Source organism: Muscardinus avellanarius (genome assembly GCF_963383645.1).
Source record: "Muscardinus avellanarius genome assembly, chromosome: 2".
Taxonomy (NCBI): Eukaryota; Metazoa; Chordata; class Mammalia; order Rodentia; family Gliridae; genus Muscardinus; species Muscardinus avellanarius.
The window spans coordinates 125,805,498-125,823,296 of record NC_137787.1 but is presented as its reverse complement, the minus strand read 5'-3'; the positions used below and the strand labels follow the sequence as shown (position 1 = coordinate 125,823,296).

The following is a 17,799-nucleotide window of genomic DNA, read 5'->3' as shown; positions in this document are numbered from 1 at the left end:
TATCAAACCTGACCTGCAGCAGGACAGTCTGAGCTTTCTTTTTTGTGGGGTTGGGATATACAGGAGATTGAACTCAGGGGTGTTCTACCTCTGAGCTACATCCTAGTCCCTTTTCTTTATTATTATTATTTTTAAATTATGAAATGACTCTTGCTAGGTTGCTGAGATTCTCACTATGTTACTGAGACTCCTTGAATCTGCTGTCCTGTCTCAGCCTCCCAAGTACTGGGATTACACACATGGGCACCACACCTGACAATACCTGAGCTTTCTTGTGTTAAACTGATGACTAAAAATCTACTTTATCATCTCAGTATATTTCTGTATCATTCACATTATCTCATTTATAAATGTACGTTTTTGTTACAGAAAAGGGATTTATAAACGCTACCAATTCAAGTGAGGATTATGAAATTGACCAATATGAAGAGTTTTGTTTTTCTGTCCGGTTTAAAGCATACCCACAAATCCGATGTACATGGACCTTCTCTCGAAAATCTTTTCCATGTGAACAAAGTGGCCTTGAAGATGGATACAGGTGAGAGAATACAGAGCTCTGAGAACCATTTTTAGCAGGATTCTCTGGGCTTGTTGCCCTCAAGCAGGACAGTTTTGTGCTTATGGAAGTGAATTCTCTTATTATGAGTTGCTATAATTTTTTTTTTTTTTTGCAGCACTGGGGATAGAACCCAGGGCACTATGCTTCAGAGCTACACCCCCGGCCCCTATTTTTTATTCTTTATTTTGAATCAGGGTCCCACTGAGTTGCAAAGGGCCTCACTAAATAACTGAGGTTGTCCTGAGGCTGTCCTCGAACCATGATCCTCCTGTCTCAGCCTCCCAAATGCTGGGATTACAAGCGTGCGCCACCACGCCTGGCTGAGTTGCTAAAATTTTTAAACCTGGGGCCCAGTGCATGATAAGCACATGATCCACCGCTGAGCTGCACCCCCAGGCCCATGGATTTATACATTATTAAACTGAAATTGAAGAGAAGAAAACAAAGCGCATAGTGGGGCTATAGTCAGGTCCGAGTAGAGCCCACTGCACAAAAAACGGAATTGCTTCAGCACATGTTTCTGTGGTGTCTTCTGAGTCACAGGCTGCCACTTCCTATCTGAGACAATCATGCTGCGGCACCGCATCTTCAGAGCACACTCCAGATGATTAAGGAAGCAAAACCCCTTAAAAACAGAACGCACGACCTATAGGCACACTTGTTTAAGTTTTTTTTTTCTTTGTGGTACTGGGGATGGGACCCTGGCAGGTTCTACCTCTGAACTACACCCCAGCCCTATTTTATTCTTTTATTTTGAAACAAGGTTTCATTATGCTGCAGAGAGCTTCACCAAGTAGCTGAGGTTGGCGGAGAAGCTGTGATCCTCCGGTCTCAGCCTCCCAAGTACTAGTACTATATGCATGCACCATCACACCCAGCTCCAGTTGGGCTATTTCTGAATTTAGTTTTTTCTTTTTTTTTGGGGGGGGGGTCTGGGGATGGAACACAGGGGCATTTGACCTCTGAGCTACACCCCCTGCCCTATTTTTTATTCTTTATTTTGAAACCAGGTCTCACTGAGTTGCAGAGGGCCTCACTAAGTAGCTGAGGCTGTCCGCAAACCGTGATCCTCCAGGTCTCAGCCTCCCGAATGCTGGGATTACAAGCATTCGCCACCATGCCCGGCTTGAATTTAGTTTTTAAAATCTTAAATCGAGCCAAGAGTAGTGACACACATTTGTAACCCAGTACTTGGAGTCTGAAACAGGAGGATCAAGGGTTTGTGGCCAACCTCAGCTACTTAGTGAGGCCCTCTGGGATCTAGTGAGACCCAATTTCAAAGATAAAGAATAAAAAACAGAACTGGGGATGTGGCTTGGAGGTAGAATGCCCCTGGGTTCAATCCCTGACATAATTAATTAATTAGAGCTGGGGTGTAGCTTGGAGGTAGAATGCCCTTGGATTCAATCCCAAGTACTGCAAAAAATAAAAATAAGAAATAAAAAATAAATAGCCCAACTATAAGTATTGAAGGAAAACTTGTTTTCCTGGGCATTGGGACAACTATCTTTAAGGTTCCTGATGTAGCTGGGTGTGGTGGCGCACCCCTGTAATCCCAGTACTTGAGAGACTGAGACAGGAGCATTACAGATTCAAGGACAGCTTCAGCAAGTAGTGAGATTCATCAACCTAGCGAGACCCTGTTTCAACGTAGAAAATAAAATTGGGCTGGGAGTGTAACTTGGAGCTTAGAGGTATAATGTTTCTGGGTTCAATCTTCAATACCACAAAAAAAGAAAGAAAGAGATAGATAGATAGAGAAAGGAAGATAGAAAAAAAGAAAAGCCAGGTGTGGTGGTACACGCCTGTAATCCTAGTCAGGAATATCACAGATTTGAGGACAGCCTCAGCAAGGCCCTCAACAACTTAGTAAGACTGTTTCAAAATAAAATAAAATAAGGCTGTAGATGTAGTTTGGAGGTAGAATGCCCCTGTGTTCAATTTCTAGTACCACAAAAATAAATAAATAAATGCATAAATGCATAAATGCATAAATGCATAAATGCATAAATAAATAAATAAATAAATAAATAAATAAATAAATAAATGGGCAGGGGGTGGGTCTAGCTCAGAGGCAGAATGCCCCTGGATGGTTTTTTATCACAGAGCTATAAGCATTTGCTGTCCCATATAGTAGCTGCCAGTCACATTGAGAACCTGAAATGTGTCTAGTCCAAGCTAAGATATGCCGTGATTGTAAAATACACACTAAATTTGGAAGACTTAGTATGAAGAAAAGAATGCAAAATATCTTATTAAAGCCGGGTGTGAATTATGTTCAATTTCAGTATATTGTCAGAATTTCACACATGTTTAAAATTAGGATTACAGATAGCGTTAGGACTAATATAACATTTAGTTTAATTTCTTATACGCGTTAGTTACAGCTATTTTTAATAGCTCGGAAAAGTGTTTTACATGTCATATATATGTGCAATTATGTTCAATTTCTGTGTATTATAAAAGTTTCACATACGTTTACAATTAGGATTACAGTTAGCATTAGGACTAATATAACATTTAGATAAATTTCTTATATGCGTTAGTTACAGCTATGTTTGAAAGCTCGGAAAAGTGTTTTACATGTCATATATGTGTGCAGTTATATTACATTTCAGTGTAGAAAAAAAAAGCTGGGTGTGGTGGCACATGCTTGTAATCCCAGCATTTGGGAGGCTGAGACTGGAGGATCACGGTTTGCGGACAGCCTCAGCTACGTAGTGAGGTCCTTTGCAACTCAGTGAGACCCTGCTTCAAAATAAAGAATAAAAAATTGGGCAGGGGTGTAGCTCAGAGGTCAAATGCCTCTGGGTTCCATCCCCAAACCTGCAAAAGAAAAAAAAATCTTATTAAATCTCCTGTTGATTATATGTCAAAATGATGTCACTTGTGATGGATTGAGTTAGACAAAATCAATTATTAAGCTGGGAATGATGGCCCACGCTTGTAATCCCAGTACTTGGGAGGCTGAGACAGGAAGATCATGCAGGTTCAAAGTCAGCCTCCGCTACTTAGTGAGGCTCTCAGCAACTTAGTGAGACCGTGTTTCCAAATAAAATATAAAATAGGTCTGGGAGTGTAACCTGGAGGTAGAAGGCCTCTGGGTTCCATCCCCAGTACCACACACACACAAAAAAAAATTATTAAGCTTAATTTTACTTGCTTCTTTTTACTGTCTTTATATATATAGCTAATTGGGAACTTAAAATGGGCGTGGTGGCACATGCTTATAATTCCATTAATTGGTAGGATGAGACAGGAGGATCACAGGTTTGCAGCCAGCCTCAGCAGCTTAGTGAGGCCCTCTGCAATTTAGTGAGAAACCATTTCAAAATAAAAGATAAAATATAAGGCTGGGGATGTAGCTCAGAAGAAGAATGTCACTGGGATCAAGCTCTAGTACCACAAAATAGAAAGAGAAAGAGTGTGTGTGTGTGTATGTGTGTGTGTGTGTGTGTGTGTGTGTGAGAGAGAGAGAGAGAGAGAGAGAGAGAGAGAGAGAGGGGGGGGGGGGAAGAGAAAGGTGTGTGTAAGTCAGGCATCGTAGTTCATGCCTGTCCTCCTAGTACTTGGGTGGCTGGGACAGGAGGATGGCAAGAGTGAGGTCAGCCTCAGCAATTTAGCAAGGTCCTCAGCAAGTTAGTGAGAGTCTTTTTCACCTGTTTCAAAGCAAAAAAATAAAATAGGACTGGGGAGGTGCGTGTAGCTTGGAGGTAGAATGCCTCTGGGTTCCATCCCCAATACCACCAAAAGTAAATAAATAAATAAATAAATAAATAATAAATAAACATGATGTGCATGCCTTGTGCTCATGACTCCCATATTTTATTGGATAGCTGTGGCCAAGATGAAGAGTAAGCTAAATTCTTTCACCCTGATTCTGTAAGAGTTTGTTTCATGAATAGTTTGCTATTCTTTTTGGTTTGTTTGTTTTGTTTTTGTGGTGCTAGGGATTGAACCCAGGGGCATTCTACCTCCAAGCTATACCCCAGCCCAATATTTTTATTCTTTATTTCGAAACATGATCTCACTGAGTTGCAAAGGGCCTCACTAAGTAGCTGAGGCTGGCAGCGAAGCCAGATCCTCCTGTCTCAGCCTCCCAAGTACTGGGATTACAAGCGTGCGCCACCTTGGGTGGCTTATTAGTGTGCTATTCTTTATTTCCCAAATTATTTATAACTAGTCTCTGTTTGGATTTTCTGTTTTATTTTTTTCTTTTTGTGGTGCTAGGGAGATCAAACCTGGTGCCTCATGCATAGTAGACAAGTTCTGTACCACTCAGCCACATCCTCAGCCCTTTGGGAATTTTTAGAAAGAGTCGCAAATTAGGGCTGGCAAGGAAGTGTCTGCCTTCTGTTGGAGGATTCACTGTCAAGGTAATTGAGAATGCAGCCTTTGGCCTGTAGACTGACTCATACACACGCCCCTAACTCAGGGCTTCTCAACGGCAGTATACTGACATTTGGGGCTGGACAGTTCTTTGTTATGGAAGACTGTCCTGTCCATTCATTGTCACCCTGGAAAGCAGCTCGAAATGCCAAAGATGGACCAAAGATGAGCCACTGACATCTTCTTGGCACCACCAGGACCACACACACCACTCGAAGTGTTGTGGGCTACCACATACTCAAGGTGAAGGACGGATGTTCAAAGACAATAGCAAAAACTCAGCAACAAAACATTTGAACTCATCTCTGAGTACTCCAAGTGTCCTTTTCCTCTCCACCAAAAGCTCTGTGTTGGATGTGAGATGACATGAGTTCTTTTCAACTTTTGATTGAAAGTATAAGTATCCTTGCCAGGCATAGTGGTGCACGCGTGTAATCCCAGAGTTTGGGAGGCTGAGACAGGAGGATCGCACAGGTTCAAAGCTAACCTCAGCTACTTAGTGAGGCTCTCAGCAACTTAGTGAGACCCTGTTTCCAAATAAAGTATAAAATAGGCCGGGCGTGGTGGCACACGCTTGTAATCCCCACACTTGGGAGGCGGAGACAGGAGGATCGTACTGGTTCGTAGCCAGCTTTGCTATTTTTGTTTCCAAAATAAATGAATGAATGAATGAATAAATAAATAAATAAAATATATATTAAAAATAGGTCTGGGAGTGTAGCCAGGAGGTAGAAGGGTTTCCAGGAACCCCCGTACCACCAAAAAAAAAAAAAAAAAAAAAGTATAAAATAGGTCTGGGAGTGTAGCCTGGAGGTAGAAAAGTCCCTAGGTTTCACCCTCAGTAACACACACACACACACACACATGCACACACAGTATAAGTATCCTCGACCCACCACCTAGATTCAACAGTTTAATTGAGTGGAATTTGGATGGTGAAGTCCAGTGTTACAATCATGTTGCAAGAGATGATTTTTATGGGCAAAGTGACATGAGTGTTTTCAGTCTGTATCGGAAAGTCAGTGTCCTCCCGCTGGTCTAGCAGAATCCCTGGTGTGGTGGCGGCGCGTGCGCCAGGACTTTCTGCTTCCCGCCTCCACAGCTTCATTTCTCCAATTTACTTCCTCAGATATTACACCAACATGGATTAGGGCTTTACGTGTTTGTGTTTTACTCAATGATTAGTTTCCAGCCATCCCGTTTCCCAGTCTAAATAAAAGATTCCAAGATAGTTCGCCTGTTAGTTTTCATAATGTCCTATCTGTAGACAGAACAATCAATACCAAACCTGTCTTAGTTTTTTTTCTTTTTAGTTTTATGGTTAAAACAACAACAATTTATTAGACTGTCCTATTTTTTTTTCCAGTACTGGGGATGGAACCCAGAGGCATTCTACTTCCAAGCTATACCCCCGGCCCCATTTTTTATTCTTTATTTTGAAACAGGGTCTCAATAAGTTTCAGAGGCCTCACTAAATAGCTGAGGCTGGCCACGAACCTGTGATCCTCCTGTCTCAGCCTCCCAAGTACTTGGATTACAATCAAGTGCCAGGACAGACTACATTATTATTTTTAATGGCTACATAGTAGTCTACTTAAAAAAAAAAAAAAAGTACTGCTGGCGTGGTGGCGCATGCTTGTAATCCTCTGGTTTGGGAGGCAGAGACAGGAGGACCGGGCAGGTTCTAAGCCAGCTGAGCTGGCTTAAGTGACCCTGTCTCCAAATAAAAAAGTGTAAAATAGGTCTGGGAGTGTAGCCTGGAGGCAGAAGGGCTTCCAGGAACCCCAGTACCACACACACACACACACACACACACACACACACACACACACACACAAAAAAAAAAAAAAAAAAAAGTACAGCCATTTGACCCAGGATCTTTCTACCTCTGAGCCACACCCCCTGCCCTATTTTATTTTTCATTTTGAAACAGGGTCCTGCTAAGTTGCAGAGGCTGGCTGCTAACCTGCAGTCTACCCGTCTCATCTTCCCAAGTCCTGGGATTAGAAATGTGCATCACCACACCCAGCTAATATTCTACTTTTAAGAATTTTTTATTTTAACTAACTTCTGTTTATTTTAGTTTTCTTCTCTTGCATCTTTTACTTTACAATGATTTTCACACTTACTGTATACCCCAGAGTAAAGCTTCTAAATTTCTTTATTTTCTTTTGTAGTGCTGGGGATCAAATACAGGACTTAGCACATGTTAGGCAAGCACTCTGTGCCACTGAGCTACATGTCCAGTCCCTTAATTTCTTCTTTAAAAATTATTAATAGATTTAATAAGGTTTATAGTAGTGACAGCTTAACACACATATTTAGTTATGTGCTAGGTACTATTTTAAGCACATTATACAAAAGTGCCTTTTCATTTTGAAAATATCTCCTCCAAGCACTAGAGAAGTAGATACTATCTATATTCTTTTATAGAGAAGGAAAAGGAGGAAAACCTCTCTAGGTTAAATGACTTGCCCCAGTTCACAGCACCAGGCGATGACCGAGCTGAGACTAGCAGAAGCAGTCAGCTCTGCTGTCCGTGGTTTCAACCATTTCTCTATAATGCCTCTTGAAGTCAACTCAGTTCAGAAGTGTTAGGTTCTCAGACCCAGTGTGCAAGGAAATAGAAATACACGGGGCTGTGGGCATAGCTCAGTGGTAGAGCGCTTGCCTAGCATGTTCAAGGCAAAAAAGAAAAAGAAGACAGAAATACATATATGCTCTTTCGTTACTGAAAAATAAAAGTGCTTTTTTTTTTTGCGGTACTGGGGATGGAACTCAGGGGCATTCTACCTCCGAGCTACACCCCCAGTGCTATTTTTCAGTCTTTTATTTTTGAAACAGGGTCTCACTGAGTTGCAAAGGTCCCTACTGAATAGCTGAGGCTGTCCGCAAACCGCGATCCTCCAGTCTACCTCTTGAATGCTGGGATTACAAGTGTGCGCCACCACGCACGGCAATAAAAGTGCTTTTTAACCCACAGGAGATATGCCATCATTTAATGAATTAAACTAATGAATCCATGATGGTTGTATACCTCCAGGCTTTCAGCATCCCTGAAATAAAATGAACATGGTTTTGTATAAAGAGATATAAGCCAGGCCTGGTGGTACATGCCTGTAATCCCAGCACTTGAGAGGCTGAGACAGAAGGATTGAAGGTTCAAAGCCTGCCTCAGCAACTTAGTGAGACCCTGAGCAACTTAATGAAACCCTATTTAAAAATAAAATACAAAATAGGGCCGGGGGGATAGCTCAGAGGTAGAAAGCTTCTAAGTTCAACCTACAATATGAGAGAGAGGGAGAGAACAAACCATTATCTTTTTTAAAACTCATTAACCAATATGAACAGATCAGATTAAACTGCAGCGGGCTGGGCTAATTTTGACAGGGTGTGTTCACGGCCCCACTTTTCTGCAGCCTGAGGCTAGAGAGAGTCTTCGGCTTCCTAACCTGCCGTCTTTCCTGGTCTGCCGTCGTTCCCATCCGCCATCCTTCCATGGAAAGCTGCCTTCAGTTCTGACAACCTTCCTTCTCCGCTTTGTCCTGCTCTGTACTCTGATCTGACCTGGGTGACTCTTGCTCTTCAAGTGAAGTGTTTCTTTACCAAACAATACAAAGTGACTCCCTGAGCCCCTGGAGAAAGCTGCCCTTTCCCAGCTCTTCCTGTGCTCTGGGCACCAAGTGGAAAATAAAAACCACCTGCGTTTTGATGACAGTGGTGAAAACCCTTTTCATGGTTATATTAAGAATACACCTTAGACTCCAAGATGTTATTTCACTGTGAACTCAAATTTCCTGATCTCCTGTGGTGTTAGACAGGCCATTTTTATAAAAACCCTGAGGGTAAAAGGAAGCTTTGAATCTTCCAGACGCGTAATTGGTAACTCCCCTTGGAATTCCCAGGGTAAAGTTTAGCCACACAGTTGTTGCTAGAGGTGACTGTCATAAAGAAGGAAAGCAGTTTAAAGTGGCGTGTGTGTGTGTGTGTGTGTGTGTGTGTGTGTGTGTGTGTTATATACTTATGTGACCATTTTCCTACCTGGAAATTGTTCAGAAGAATAAATATATTTCAGGTGTTATGTCCATAGCAAACCACACTCTGTAAGGACAGTACAGAAGACCGAGGAGAAAAAACTTCACAAAGCCTTTTGCTTTGGTCTACATGATGATAAGTAGTTGTATTGCTGATTACTTTTTCCCACCAAATTGACTGGAGCATTTTGCATGGTTCCTAGCTGGTCATCTGGACTTTTTTCTTTCTTTTTCTTTTTTCTTTTCATTTTTATCTCCTCCCTTCTTCCTTTTCAAGGTCTTTGTCCATTGTCCAGAGAGAATTATATTTTCCCTTTTAGAAACTCACAGTCTTTCTTGGACCACTTAAATGCTGCCTCCCTAGAGCCTGGGGATCCACGCAGCTGGGTTTCCTCTTCTGCCCCAGGCTGCCATTTGGCTTTCCCGCTGATCTTTCTGTCCCTTCCACTTCACTGACCCATTTCCTCCTTGTTGTTCAGAAGTAGGTCAGGATGAGATATTTCCCTTTTTACTACTTTAGTCTTCTTGTTAACAAAGCATATAAAAACACGTTACATGCTCGGCTTTTAACGCTGGAAACTTCTGATAGGCCAGAGAGATGAGTTCTCCCGTCACTAGACACAGTCAGAATTACTGTCTCACCTAGAAGTTAAGGGCACAGAACACTGGTGTCAGATCCACATGGTCTGAAAAGCTGCAGTCAGCCAGTGCTGTGCTTTGCATCTTAGGGGTCAGCTGGGCTCCACTCGTCCTTCCCTCCCACCACATTGCCAACCCCGCTCCTGCCAGGGCTTTTTTTTTTTTTTTCCTGGTGCCCCTTGGGTTGCTTCTTCTCCTTTCCCATTCTCTTGACCTTGGACACCACCCATCTTGTCTACTCTGAAACTCTAACTATGAACTCTTACTCCTCCTCCTTAGGACTTGCCTCCTCAGCTGCTCTTTCACTTGTCTGCTTCACCAAACTATCAATTCCACAAGGACAGAAACTCACATTTTTAAGCTTGCTATTGTATTTCTGATTCCTCCCACAAAATAGGACCCACCATTAGCCATCGAGTGAATGAATGAATGGATGAATTCCTGGGTTGTTGTTACTAACTCCAAACTTTCCTCCATCAAGCTTCCTTTTCCCATCAGACAACTCTGAAGTACTGCTCGTGATTTTCATCTCCTCCCCGGGCTCTTCAGCATCTTCTTCCTATTTTCTTCATCAAGTCCAAATAATTAAATTTGCATTTCAAGGCCTCTAATCAGTCTGTCCCACCCTACCCACCCAACCCTCTTTTCTCCAGCATCCCAAAACCTCTCTGCTCCAGTCAGGACATCTGCTGTGCCTCTCCCTGTGTCCTGTGAATTCCTGCATCCGGCCTCAGGCATGACACAGGACCCTCTTTGGACCTCTTTTCTTTACCCCATCATCTGAACCCGCTCATCCAGGGGCATGCAGCTTAAGTCCTACTTCTCTAAAGCCCCTTGAATTTTTTTCATCGACACTGACATTTGCTTTCTTTGATCATCTACACATCCTCAGTCTAATGCTTTAACTATCCCACTTACGTAAGGGTTTTTTTTTTTTTTTTTTTTTTTGGTGGTACTGGGGGTGGAACCCAGAGGCTTTCTACCTCCGGGCTGTACTCCCAGACCTTTTTTATATTTTATTTGGAAACAGGGTCTCACTAAGTTGCTGAGAGCCTCACTCAGTAGCTGAGGCTGGCTTTGAACCCATGCGATCCTCCTGTCTCAGCCTCCCAAGCGCGGGGATTACAAGCGTGCGTCACCACGCCCGGCTTACGTAAGTTTTTGTCCACCAACTTGGACTGTCACATTTTTTGTCTTTTTGGCACTGGGGATAGAACCCAGGACATTGTGTTTGCAAAGCGAACCCTTTGCCACTGAGATACATCCCAGTCTGAACTCTAACATTTTTGAGGGTAGAAGCTGGAATAGTTTGAATCTTAAATGTCCCCAGTGCTTGTGGGTTGAAAGCTTGTTCCCTGGAGTGCTGCTATTGGGAGGTGGTGGAATCTTTAAGAGGTGAGGCCAAGAGAGAGAAGTCTTCTGGTCTTTGGTGTGTGCCTTGAACGGGTACCAAAAGGTACCGGGACCCCTGCCCTTTCCTCTCTTCACTTGCTATCCATGAGGTGAGAGGTCTGGACACATTGTATGCTTCTGCCATGATGTGCTGCCTTGCCACAGACCCAAAAGCAATAGGGCCAACCAAGCATGGACAGGAACCTCCAAAACCATGAGCCAAAATAAGCCTTTTCTCTTTATAAACTGGCTTATCTCTGGTACTTCTCATGGCAACAAGAAGCTGATTTACACAGCTCTATATGGCTTAGGTCTTTTGCATCCTGAACACCTCCTTGTTTAAGGCTGCCTTTCTTTCTGGCTCCTCATGTTACCTTTTACCTTGTCCGTATTGTACATGTCTTCTTGTTTTAACTTCAGGTAATATAGTCCAATTCAACAACCTCTGAATAAGCCTTAGATGTGTGTGTGTGTGTGTGTGTGTGTGTGCATAGGTACAGAGATACTGGGGATGGAACCCAGGGGCATTCCACCTCCAAGCAATACCCCCAGCCCTATTTTTTTATTTTGAAACAAGGTCTCACTGAATTGCAAAGGGCCTCACTAAGTAGCTGAGGCTGTCTGCAAACCATGATCCTCCTGTCTCAGTCTCCCAAATGCTGGGTTACAAGCATGCGCCATCATTATATATTATTTTTGAAACAAGTTCTCATGAAGTTGTTGAGGGTCTCATTAAGTTGCTAAAGATGGCCTCAAACCTTTGATCTTCCTGTCTCAGCCTCCCTATTACTGGAATTATAGACACACACCATCAAGCCAAATTCTCCCATGTCAACGGAAAGTTTTCTCCCTTTTCTCCAGTTTTATTGCAGCAAACACACAAAAGCATAAGGAATAGCTCTATGAGAGTAGTCAAGGGTGTCTGAAGCTTCTGCCTTGCACCAATATCAGGAGCCATCAGGAAGCAGAGAAGCCCCTCCACCTGCAGAAATCCTCCCATATTCTAGGAAGTCCGACTGTCCTGAATGTGTAAAAGTTAGAAGCAGGAACGTTCTTGTCTCACTGAGGCTCCCCAGCCAGCCCTAACCCTGAATGGCATATAAACCACATGGAGATCATCTTAAAATGTAGAATCTGTCCTCACAGATTTGAGGTGGGGGTCTGAATTTTGTTTCTCTACCGATGCAGAGGCTGCCTGTCCGTGGACCACACTTTTGAGCAGCAAGGGTCCAGACTATAGACCCTTGTCCAGCGAACATCAGCAAGTAGGATGACCTCGAAGAAGACTCTTCCCATGCACGTCATCCTTTGTTGTAGAGTCCCTGTGAGAACCGGGCTAAGACTGTCTTTAATTCTTTTTCAAACAGCATATCTAAGTTTTGCAACCATAAGCACCAGCCAGGAGAATATATATTTCATGCAGAAAATGATGACGCACAGTTCACCAAAATGTTCACGCTGAATATAAGAAGTAAGTTAAATTGCCAAGAATTTCATTTTCGTCTTCTAACTACTTTTTCTCCATGACTCTGACTCTTGACAAGGAAGAGCCAAGTCGTGGCTTAGAAGGAATGCTACAGAACTGGGTTTTTTTGTTTTGTTTTGGTTTTTTTCGGTGGTACTGGGGTTCCTGGAAGCCCTTCTACCTCCGGGCTACACTCCCAGACCTATTTTTACATTTTTATTTGGAAACAGGGTCTCCTAAGCCAGCGCGATCCTCCTGTCTCTGCCTCCCAAGCGCGGGGATTACAAGCGTGCGCCACCACGCCCGGCTTACAGAACTGATTTTTATGCTGAAATGTTTTGAAATTTTATTCTGTTGGCTACATATGTCTCTTTCTGTGTTTATATTCAGAGGCTAAGACTTATTCCATGTTCTTTCTGTGTATGCTTCAATGTTGTGACTTTATTATCTTTAGTACCTTATGAATTTGTTTAGGAGTGTTTGGGAGATTTTTTGTTTGTTTGTTTTGATATTGGGGAATGGACCCAGGGACATTCTACCTCTGAACTACATTCCCAGCCCTATTTTATTTTGAAATTTTAAGTAAACTATACTCTAATTCAACTATTAGGGTCTCACTAAGTTGCTGAGAGTCTCACTAAATTGCAAAGGCTAGCCTTTAATTTGAGATCTTCCTGTCTCTACTTCCCTAGTACTGGTATAGGCGTGAGCCACTGTGCCCAGCAACTTTAGTGCTTTGAAAGGTCATGTGAAGGCTGAAAGGCATATCACTTATCAGTTATATGTTTTGTTTGTTTGTTTGTTTATTTATTTATTTATGGTGGTACTGGGTTTCCTGGAAACCCTTCTACTTCCGGGCTATACTCCCAGACCTATTTTTATACTTTTTTATTTGGAAACAGGGTCTCTCAAGCCGGCGTGGCTGGCTTCGAACCTGCGCAATCCTCCTGTCTCCGCCTCCTAAGCGCGGGGATTACAAGCGTGTGCCACCACGCCTGGTGGCTCAGATATATGTTTTAATAATCTTCATTTCCAGTCTATAAAAAAATGAGAGTAAAGAAAAATGCAAAAGAATCAAAAGTATATTTCATTAGCCTTTGTGCAGAGATAGATATTCTTCGGAAGCTAAGAATTGTGTGGAAGTGTGCAGGTAGATACAGGTCTGTACCTCAGCTTTCTCAGGGAAGAACACCACATGGTGTTCAGAGGAGAGGCACTGGGCTGTCTGTCTAGAATGACAAGAGAACCGGACATGGTGGCGCACACTTGTAAACTCAGTACTTTGGAGGCTGAGATAGAAGGAGCACAGGTTCAAGGACAGCCTCAGCAAGTAGTGAGACACTCATCAACCTAGTGAGGCCATTTCAAGATAAAAATAAGATAAGGCTTGGTGTGTAGCTTGGAGGTAGAATGTTCCTGGGTTCAATTCCAAAAGAAAAAAAAAATGCTGCCCCAAATATGTGCCAAAAAATGCTGAGAGGGAGGGAGGGGATGGCAGAGGTTTGGAGGCCTCCAGAACAAGGTGTCTCCCAGAAGATACACTACCCTGGAGTAAAGGAGTAGCTCATGTTGAGCCAAGTAGAAAATTCTTTCCAGAAATTACCATGCTCCCTGAGCTTATTTTAATCATGTTTCTCCTCAGGGAAGCCTCAAGTGCTGGCCGAGACCTCAGCAAGTCAGGCGTCTTGCTCCTCCGATGGGTACCCGTTACCCACTTGGACCTGGAAGAAGTGTTCCGACAAGTCTAACAAGTAATCAGAACAGTGGCTCTTGTGCAGGGAATAACCTAGAACTCTGACATCTTGAGTCTCAAGAAGAAACGATGACAAATCGAAAATATTGACCTTCTGAGTCAACCCTAATTCTCCTCTGCCCTAGATTGTTTCTGACAATTTATCATAGATGAATCTCCTTTAGAACTGGCCACAGAAGCCCTGACTTCCCAGCTCATGCCAACCCCGCGTATCTTAATGTCTCTGTCTGCCTTTTCTTTTCAGCTGCACAGAAGATATCCCAGAAGGCATTTGGAATAAAAAGGCTAACAGAAAAGTGTTTGGCCAGTGGATCTCGAGCAGTACTCTGAACATGAGTGAGGCTGTGAAAGGGTTCCTGGTCAAGTGCTGTGCATACAATTCCATGGGCACATCTTGCCAAACAATCCTTTTAAAGGCTCCAGGTATGCAGTAGTTACCACTGGAATTTTCCACCATCAGGAATTCCCCACAAGAAGTTAGTTCCCATTGCTGATTTGTACTGGGGGAATTTTATAGGAGAGTGTAGGTTCAATGTGTGAGAAAAGGCTTTTTGAGTGAGGTAGGAATTCCCGCTGACATACAGTTTTAAGTTTGGGGTAGAGTTCTACTTATGTTATTACAACTCACAAATGATAGTGATACAGAGAACCATAAACTTCTGGTGGGCTGGGCACAGTGGCCTGTAATCTCAGTACTTGGGAGGCTGAGACAGGAGGATTGCAAGTTCAAGGTCACCCTGGGCAACTTAGTGAGACTTGGTGACAACTTAGTGAGACCCTGTCTCAAAATAAAAAAATAAATAAAAAGGGCTGGGTGTATAGCTCGGTGGTATAGTGCCCCTGGGTTCAATCCCCAATATCACATAAACAAAAAATTCTGTTGTGATGAATATTCACCAAAGCAGCCATTTGTAGCAAAATAGATTTAGGAATGGATAAAGAAAATGTAGTATATACACACAGTGGGATTTTACTCAGCCATAAAGAAGAACAAAATCATGTCATTTGCAAGAAAATGGATGAAACTAGAGAAGATTATGCTAAATGAGATCAGCCAGGCTCGAAAGTCAAGGGTTTAATGTTTTCTCTGACACGTGGAAATTAGTAATGAAACAGGAATCAAAAGGGACTTTAGCTAAAGGAGGAGAGAGACCAGTAGAACCGTGGAAGGGTATGGGGGGAGGAGGGGGAGGTGAACAAGAGTCTGGATTGAGGAAGCAGTTCAAATGATGTTATGTCTGTATGTGAAGGTATCACCCACCCCCATCTCTCTAAAATCTCGGGGAGAGTGGGGTGGAATTCAGAGGGAAGCACACCAAGTGCTGTGTGCATGTATGTTTGTGTCAATGAATTACAGAGTTAGAAAAAGGAAGGGTTTTTAAAAAGTAATTCAGAATCTCATTTCCCCTTTTTTTAATTTCCTTATTTATCTGCTGTTTTATAATTTTGGGATTGTTTTTTTATAGTCCTCCTACATTAAACAATTCTGAAACCTCTGGCCACCTACCCACACAACAAATTTAGAGTCCCCAGCATCACAAAACTAACTTCTCCCCATCCCTGTGATATTTTCATAGAAGGAGCACAGACTTTTTTTTCCTCTTAAATCTGACTTGTATATCCTATAGGTCTAAGTAGATGTAATTCTTGTAACCCTAGTAATGTTTAAAAATGAGTTCAGAATCATTTAGAATTTCCAGGAAAGAAACTTGTCCTTGATAGGAACCTGGCCTGATTTTCTGTGGGGAGCAGGGTATACGGAGAGTGACTGCGGGGACTGAAAATAGGGTAGACAGCCAGGATGCGGGCGATGATAAGAAGCAGTCTACTACTGATAACAGCAAACAGGGACCCTGCTTCATTGCTTCCTGACCCTCCCGGCTTGCAGGCCCCTTCCCTTTTATCCAGGACAACATCTCCTTCTATGCGACGATTGGACTGTGTCTTCCCTTCATTGTCGTTCTGGTCATGCTGATTTGTCACAAGTACAAAAAGGTAAAAGCAACATTGGCAGTTCATTGCCGCTTCCTAATTGTGCAGAACCGCTCACCGCTCACTGCTCACTGACTCCTCATCTCATGTCTGAAGCAATTTAGGTATGAAAGTCAGCTCCAAATGGTGCAGGTGACCGGCTCACTGGATAATGAGTACTTCTACATCGACTTCAGAGAATACCAATATGACCTCAAATGGGAATTCCCAAGAGAAAATTTAGAGTTTGGTAAGAATTGAATGTCCCAAATGTTTTGGTAACATGTTGTTTTCATCACAGAAGTTTTATGAGTGTAATCTCTCCCTTTTATCTTTGCAGGGAAGGTACTGGGATCAGGAGCTTTTGGGAAAGTGATGAATGCGACAGCTTATGGGATTAGTAAAACAGGAGTCTCCATCCAAGTTGCAGTCAAAATGCTGAAAGGTACAGCACATACAGAGGGATGGTAGCAACAAAGAGGCTCAAAGATGAGGCAGTTTACCACTCACCCCTCCTCCTCTTTTCTATCATTTTTAGGATTCCTGTTTACCATGCATCGAGGTCAAAGAGGAGTAGGTTGGGGTTGGGATCAACCCAGTGATGAATATAAAGTACAAGTCATGAGTACAAAACTAAGCTTCTTCCTCTTCTCTGTTTAATTTTTATTGGCCTTAGTCTTTGGGGACAGTCACAGGAGGCAGAAGTTGTTTCTTAACATTGTGACGTATTTTTTAACTTTTTTTTTTTTTATGTGGAAACAGGGTCTCTTAAGCTAGAGAGGCTGGCTCCAAACCAGCGCGATCCTCCTGTCTCCGCCTCCCAAGCAAAAAATTGATTCCTTGAAAAATAGGCAATTTCTAGAAGAAATTGACAAATTTCTAGACACATACAACCTTCCTAATCTGAATCAAGAAGATATAGAAAATTTAAACCAATCAATAGCAATCAAAGAGTTTGCAGCAATGAAGAGCCTCCTATCAAAGAAAACCCCAGGTCCAAATTGTTTCCCAGAAGAATTTTATAGAACCCTTATTATATTCTAGACATATATATATGTATATATATGTATGTCAATTTCTTCTAGATTTTTCATTTTTGGAGTAAAGTTTTACAAAGTAGTTTCTGACAATCATCTGGATTTCTGTGCTGTCTGTGGTAATATCACTTTCCATCTCTTATTTTAGTAATTTGGGTTAATTCTCTTTTTCTTTTGATTAGGTTGTCTAGTGATTTATCTATCTTGCCTATTTTTCAAGGAATCAATTTTTTTTTCTTTTTTTTTTTTTTTTTTTTTTTTGCGGGTCTGGGGATGAAACCCAGGGGCATTAGACCTCCAAGCTACAGCCCCTGCCCTGTTTTTTTTTTTATTCATTCTTTCTTTCATTCTTTCTTTTTTTCTTTCTTTTTTTAAAATATGGACCGCTTCACAAATTTGCATATCATCCTTGCGCAGGGGCCATGCTAATCTTCTCTGTATCAGTCCAATTTTAGTATATGTGCTGCCGAAGCAAGCACTTATTCTTTATTTTGAAACAGGATCTCACTAAGTTACGGAGGTCCTCATTAAGTAGCTGAGGCTGTCCTCTAACTGTGATC

The 17,799-nt window shown here is 42.3% G+C and overlaps 1 protein-coding gene across 1 annotated transcript in view; it reads left to right on the top strand.

Annotated features, from left to right (window-relative positions):
- FLT3 (fms related receptor tyrosine kinase 3) overlaps window positions 1-17,799 on the top strand; it is a gene marked incomplete at both ends in the record, with an annotated part of 102,495 nt that overhangs the window by 50,073 nt on the left and 34,623 nt on the right. Inside the window, 7 exons of the mRNA XM_080689525.1 lie at window positions 370-538; window positions 12,381-12,484; window positions 14,121-14,229; window positions 14,476-14,654; window positions 16,120-16,226; window positions 16,320-16,452; window positions 16,543-16,647. Of these exons, the coding sequence (XP_080545651.1) occupies window positions 370-538; window positions 12,381-12,484; window positions 14,121-14,229; window positions 14,476-14,654; window positions 16,120-16,226; window positions 16,320-16,452; window positions 16,543-16,647 (906 nt within the window). The remainder of the gene's footprint in view (window positions 1-369; window positions 539-12,380; window positions 12,485-14,120; window positions 14,230-14,475; window positions 14,655-16,119; window positions 16,227-16,319; window positions 16,453-16,542; window positions 16,648-17,799) is intronic.